Consider the following 7,075-nt stretch of genomic DNA (forward strand, 5'->3'; position numbering starts at 1 on the left):
CCCTATAAATTATACATTATATATAAATGATTAGCGTGACGAGCAAAGCCAATTTGGCCATGGGCTTTGTCTGTCCGTCCGTCTGTCTATATATAAGCGAACTAGTCTCTCAGGTTTTGAGATATCGATCTAGAATTTTGCTCATGTCCTTTTCTCACCATAAAGCTGCTTATTTGTCGAAACGGCAGATATCGGACCACTAAAGCATATAGCTGCCATACAAACTGAACGATCGAAATCAAGTGCTTATATGGAAACTCTTTCATTTGATGAGATATCTTCATCAAATTCGACACATATTATTGTCCAAAATCATACTACAATCTTAATTGTTTAGATCGGACCACTAGAACATATAGCTGTCATTGAAACTAACCCTTCAAAATCTAGTTGAAGACCATCAAAAAGGTCTGTTTTCGCTTTTAAATAGCCTTAACTTAACGTGAAGTTTGTTAAATTAAGCAACGTGGCTAGAAAGAACTTGCAAAACTGGTTGGCCAGTCAAAGACAAATTTATTTGACATCTGAGGTCTAGAAAATTTTTATTGTCGAAATATTGAAACCAGTAATTGTGAGGTATTCACGAGCAGATATAATAAACCTATAGCTACTAAAAAAGTTTTTTAAAAACTGTTATATTTTGTTTGATAAATTATAGCCTAAAATGCTATGCGATCTAATTGCTGTTTATTCTATAACTAGAAAATTAGCCATTAAATCACACACATTTTCCATAAAAATGTTCGATACTATACAAAAAAAGATAACTGTCTTCAAAATAACGCCAGAGGTAATAAAGGTCTTTGCGAGCACAAAACGATAGTTCACATGCGGACTAAGTCAAAAATTGTACACTGGTACCACCAACCACTTAACACAATTAGCAAATGCGACAGTTGACAGTGGCCACTGGGTCCGTACATTTTGTTCAACCTAAATTCAAATACAGCCATTTATGCCAAGCCCCTTAAATATATTACAAAAAGTCGATAGCCTCCTTACATAAATTTAATTCTTATCAACAAAACTGGCGTTTAATGTCTATTCTATCAGAAAGCTTTGCGTCAAACATTTACGAGGTCACACGTGTGGACGGGTGCAGTAAAACCACGACATAATGTCAATAGGGAACTAAATTTCTAAATTATTAAATTCAATTTCGATGAGACACTCACTTTCATATAAACTGTAAATATTCTTAGATTTATACTCAACTAACATAACTAAAAAATTTTGAAGAATATAAAAAGAAAATAAAATTAAGTTTTGTAGGACAGTAGAAATAAGAATAAATAGTTTCGAAACAGGGGTCCACAAATATATAAAAAGAAAAAAAAATTCACCGCACGTATTACGCTAGTAAATTCGCTTTTTAAAAATGCTTGTGCTAAAATTTTTCAATACTTTGTCTCCACATATCGATGTTTTACAGTATCTTCAAGTGTCTCAAAAAGCAATGTTGAAAGTGTATATGGTGGATCGTTGTTATATATAGAATCGGTCGTTAAACTTTTTTCGCAATACATCAACACTTTATCTATTGTTTAAAAGGCGGCGCACAGTGTTGCCAGATAGCATTGTAAAATTTGTAAACGTTTTTTAAAAGCTCAAGAGTAAAACATTCTTTTATTTTATTGTGACAAACATATATTTTCGTAAAGATTTTTGGTAATTAAAAAATCAAACACTATATCAATTGTTTTAAATTGTTTAGAACTTACAGTAAAAGTTTTGTAAAACAAAAAGAAATATTTTTCGATTTACATGCCTTCTCCGACTGCGCTAAAAAATATCCTCCACTGCTGCAGTGATTCCGGCTTTCTCCGTGAATAAAACCCGAAAAAATCTCTAAGAGAGGATATTCTCATACAATAATCGAGGAAAACGGTCGAGGAAAAACTTTTAAATTAACAATATAGCATCGTTTAAATAAAAATATTATAATTTACCTGAAATTTTGACCGTTTTTGGCTTACTGGCTCTTAGCAAATCCAGTCTCGCCGCAATTGTAGGTGTTCCAACTGTTCAATAGGTTTCCACGCGGTGCAGCTAAATATTCTGTCGCTCTTTGACGCTCTGAAAGAAGGCGAAGCTTTCCAGCTTTCGCCTGACTGAAGCCTTTGGCAAAATAGCGAAGCTGCAGAGATTGATATTAACTGCTTGAATTTTGAGGTGAGCTCAAAACTTGGTCGTTTATTGAGAAGCTGGCGATCCATTTTTGAGAGTTTATTGGTAATACAAAGGACGTGTATCTGTTCAAGTGAGATCCAACGATTTTTGGATCATCCTAACCTCACCTAGCCAAATTTCGATTTTTGATCAGATCAAATATAGAATATGCAGAAAAATTTGTTAGTGATCAGATCATTTGTCTCCGAGTAATCACTGCTGCAAATTCGAAGAATTCTGTTTCGAGAAAATCGCGTTTGAAGTTAAACTGATAGAGCTGATTGAACTGTGTTGTAGACTTTTAAAGCCTGTAACACAAAAACTATTTGAAATACACATTTAGAATGGTTTTCAAAATTTTACACTAGTTGTGCCTTTTATAGATTGGGAAAATATTCGATATCTGCTTCTTTCATAAAAATCAACCCAAATTTCTTATTAATATATACTCGTAGTATTAATAATATAAAAAAATATTTAATATTCATCTGGCAACTCCATGCTAAAACTATATTTGCGAACACCCACGAAATTAGCTGAAACAACTACGGTTTTAACTGATTTCGAAAAGTTTTAGTTTCTATTATAACTTAACGCTCGAAAGGTGGCACAAGAAAATTAATTATCTGTGGGTTATACCCGTAATACACACGCTATTTCAGTACTATATAATATTAAAAAAAAGTTTGCCAATTTTGTGTTTGTTATTTATAAAGCAAAAGATATTTTTAATGATTGGACTTTTTATGAAAGTAAATACGAGCTCATTTAAAGAGGAATACAGAGAGAGCCGGAGAATTTTAGGCTTTCGCCTCACCCACTATACCTATTAACGGGAAAAGATTCATATTCTGAAATCAACCTTAAATATTAGGATAAAAAAAACGGTGCTGATAACTTCTTTACTAATCAAGTTATCACTTGCGCCTTTAGATGTGAATGAAGAGAGATACATAGCGTATAGTATACATGTATAAAGAGATTGGGAAGTTCAGATGATTTCTGTCATATTCAGTTTATATTGTTAGAAAGTGTAAGTGTAAAAGTTATGTGAGATCAGTTTTGAGTTTTTCGAGATGTGCACCTGAAATAGCGCCTATCGATGGCAACTGTATAGAACAGCTATGTCTAAATCCATTCCATTTGTTGGATATGTGTCCAGATGATTTAATATAGTTTTGTCGGAAATCGTTAGTTGAACATATTTTGTGATGAAATCGTACAAAATGACAGCTAGTATAAATTGCTACCACACCCAGCACTAGCATGAACACTCTCTTTTATATGAGTTAAATCTCTTTATCGTAGGATATGAAAATACACGCTTATATACCTAGATACAAATCTTAATCTACAGATGTCATGATGGTATTTTTAAAAACAGCCAAAACGTGTCGAATAATAGCCTAATCTTTATCATAACCGTGTTATTAAAATTATATAATATTATAGCCTTAACCCATTCAGGCGACGATTCAAATAGAAAAACTGAGAAAATAAATTTACTATAAATAGCTCAAATCATACTATACTTTGTATCGGAAAAGAGTATTCTTCGAAATTATATCGTTAACCCACCTCTAATTTGTAAACAAATTTATTGAATCGATAACTTATTACTAAAGAGAAAAGCTTTTGACTAAAGTGCGATCGTAATCAAGAGATACAAAAAATTGAATTTTAATAAAAAGGATATCCTGAACAAATATTCCCAAGTAAAGATGTCAAAAAGCATTTCTAACCAAAGTGAATAACAAACCGAAAATCGTAAAATTTGTCTCAAACAGCTTTCTGTTTTTTAATTACTCAGTTTTTTGATTATAATAAATATATATCATCTGATCAAATTTGACCCGGACTGGTTAATGTAAACCGTATCGAAAAAAAGTTTTTTTTTCTTAGACTGGTACAACCGAAAGACCTAAATCGTTTTTAAAAGCGATGTTGAGTAGAGATCACAAAAGAGATACGTAGCTTAGGAACCAACACTCATCAAATGCTTCATTACTGTTAACAAGACGTTGGTTTATGACTACGACGTCGAAGGTATCAAAATTCGCTAAAGGCACTGAAGGGCTTATAACAATATTATGAAATATTGGATAACGCATTGGCATACATTTATTGGCTAAGACTCCTATTTTGAAGCCGATAATAAAGACTTTTATCAGTCCGGGTCAAATTTGATCAGGTGGTAAAAAGATTTTGGTGAAAAATTATTCATTCATGGGTTAAATTAGACTTTATTGGCTGCATAATGAGTCTTATATCTAGCACATTTAATAAAGCTTGTTGTTTGCTGCGTCATGTCGAATAAAGGTTCGCAAGTAAAGTGATTTCGGAAAGTATAAAGCGAAAACAAAAAAAAAATAGTATATAAGGCAGTGATGATGAAATTTCTAATGGTGAAACGTTTATCACGTGCAGATTTTTTTCTCTTACTATAAATTCAAGTGACGGAATTCTGACGAATCAGTGCTAGTCTCCCAACTAAGCAAGCTGCAGTAAGTTAAAAAGACACTACACTCCAGAGCAACGAACTTCAGCCAACGAAGAAGGACAACGCTTGACAAAATGATGAAGTTCGCAACAAGTTTCATCATCGTCCTGACACTAGTGGTCACAGCAAAGTCCGATCGTAAGTAAGCAAAATTTGCATTGATCTCCAATTAGTTTTTAACTAACACATGCCACACGCAGTAGAGGATCCTCACGACTTCTTCAGACCAACGCTTTCACGTGCAAATATGTTGGCTAGCGGTATGGTAGTTGACAATTCCGCTGTGCCTGTGGAGGAACTCGACCCGAACTTTTGGCGCAAATCGGCGAATGACGAAATTAGCAAACGTTTGGCCGACAAACTTAATACTAACAAAGCTAAGAATGTCATCTTTTTCCTTGGTGATGGCATGTCGCTGACCACGGTTACCTCGGCGCGTATACTTAAGGGACAGCGTGAAGGTAAACCGGGTGAGGAGTCGCAACTGAGCTTTGAGAAATTCCCGTACACCGGTTTGAGCAGAGTAAGTTTTCACCAAAGACATACATAAATGGAAATTAATTTTATTACGTAAAATATGTCTTTAGACCTATTGTGCTAATGTTCAAGTACCTGATTCGGCTTGTACCTCGACTGCATACCTCACAGGCGTTAAAACCAATGTCCTGTCATTAGGTATTGGCCCAAATGTGACCTATAACGACTGTGAGGGTGCTATGGATCCAGCTAATGATCTTACATCCCTCTACGATTGGGCACAGGCAGCTGGTAAATCTACCGGTTTCATCACTACAACCACATTGACGCATGCCAGCCCCAGTGGCGGTTATGCGCACGTCTCGAATCGTATGTGGGAATGTGATACCGATGTACGCACCTATCTCGATGACGATTACACATCAGATTGCATTGATATTGCCACACAGCTGGTTACTGAAGAACCGGGACGTAAATTGGATTTCATAATGGGTGGTGGTATTGGTAAATTTTTACCAAAAACGATGATCGATCCGTTCGGTAAACCCGGTGAACGTTCGGATGGTAAGAATTTGCTCTCCGAATGGCAACGCCGACATGAAGGTGGCGTTTTCGTCAGCAGTCGCAAACAGATGAACGCAATCAATATTGAAAAAACCACCAGCGTTTTGGGTATCTTCCAATCGAAATTGATGAATTACCATCTTCATGCTACCGAAAGTGAGCCCACCTTATCCGAAATGACCGAAACAGCAATCAAGTTTTTGAGCAAGAACAAGAATGGTTACTTCGTTTTCATTGAGGGTGGTCTCATCGATTACGGTAATCACGCAAATAAGCCTGGTCTCAGTCTTGATGAGACTTTGGAATTCGCAAAGGCTGTAGAGTTGGCGCGTAATATAACAGATCCCGCAGATACACTCATCGTCGTTACCGCCGATCACGCCCATCCACTCAGCATCTCCGGTTATCCCGAACGTGGCAATGATATTTTGAATATCAACAAAATCGGCTATGACAGGAACGGTGTACACTATGCCACACTCAACTATGCAGCTGGTCCTCAGCAATATTTGGATGAGTATGGCGATCGCATCGAATTAGAGGGTCAATTCGGAGATCCAGGTTAGTATCACAATGAGATTTTTAAGAAATGAACTGATTGTGATTTTTGTGTTGGCAGATTTCGTCTTCCCCAGTTATATTAGCGTTAACGATGGTGTGCATGGTGGTGATGATGTGGGCATATTCGCTTCCGGCCCTTGGGAGCATCTCTTCCGCGGTGTACTCCAACAGAATACTCTGCCACATATGATGGCTTATGCCGCCTGTATTGGTGATGGCGCTAAAGCTTGCGATTAAGTTCTAAGCAACCAAGCCGTTTTAAATATATGCAAACATATTTAAAAGCATACATACATTTAATGATAAAAAACAACAAACGTTCGTTTATGATAAACGTCCGCCCAGAAACTCGTTTAATCGCAAGTCAACTTAGTGCTAAGCATGCTAATTCTGTCGGCTGGAGATAACACTCTGTTCTTGTATGCATGTGCTATATTTAAATAAAGAGATTAAAAAGTAACACTTCTTTGGCTTTTATAGAATCTTTGTAAACTTAATTTCGCTATGTAAGGAAGAAGTTACCACCCGACAGCTTTTAGCTTAGGTTAACCAAATCACCATATTATGGACCATACAGTTAATGGTTCTGCCATAAGGTATACAAATCTTTTGCTTTCAGTACTTGCTTAATAAAGAGCTTTATGCCAAATCTGCTGGAATGCCTGATATTGAATTTCATTCTAAGTTGAGTTGCTGTCGAACCTCACAGCACACTTCACTCTCTATATTAATTTGCCTTCCAACTAATCTAAGTGTTATTCCTTATATTATCCTAGATAATTTGACCCCTAAACCAAAATACAC

At 35.8% G+C, this 7,075-nt stretch overlaps 1 protein-coding gene across 2 annotated transcripts; it reads left to right on the forward strand.

The window, feature by feature from the left end:
* Positions 1 to 4,588: 4,588 nt before the first annotated feature.
* Positions 4,589 to 6,731, forward strand: LOC106619172 (membrane-bound alkaline phosphatase). Of its 2 annotated transcripts, none has more exons than XM_036363362.2 (4): positions 4,589 to 4,807; positions 4,870 to 5,192; positions 5,257 to 6,271; positions 6,330 to 6,731. In XM_036363362.2, exons 1-4 carry the CDS (start codon positions 4,744 to 4,746, stop codon positions 6,506 to 6,508), a joined length of 1,581 nt encoding a protein of 526 aa, XP_036219255.1. In that variant the 5' UTR covers positions 4,589 to 4,743; the 3' UTR covers positions 6,509 to 6,731. The 2 variants fall into 2 exon arrangements, with proteins under 2 accessions (XP_036219255.1, XP_014092646.1); XM_014237171.3 differs by having other exon boundaries at positions 4,624 to 4,807; positions 4,873 to 5,192.
* The last annotated feature ends 344 nt before the right edge of the window (positions 6,732 to 7,075 follow it).

Source organism: Bactrocera oleae, chromosome 4 (genome assembly GCF_042242935.1).
Source record: "Bactrocera oleae isolate idBacOlea1 chromosome 4, idBacOlea1, whole genome shotgun sequence".
Taxonomy (NCBI): domain Eukaryota; kingdom Metazoa; phylum Arthropoda; class Insecta; order Diptera; family Tephritidae; genus Bactrocera; species Bactrocera oleae.

Coding starts and splice junctions, on each gene's coding strand:
- LOC106619172 (XM_036363362.2), top strand. CDS start 4,744: ATGATGAAGTTCGCAACAAGTTTCATCATCGTCCTGACACTAGTGGTC. Junction 4,808..4,869: donor GGTCACAGCAAAGTCCGATC/GTAAGTAAGCAA, acceptor TGCCACACGCAG/TAGAGGATCCTCACGACTTC. Junction 5,193..5,256: donor CGTACACCGGTTTGAGCAGA/GTAAGTTTTCAC, acceptor ATATGTCTTTAG/ACCTATTGTGCTAATGTTCA.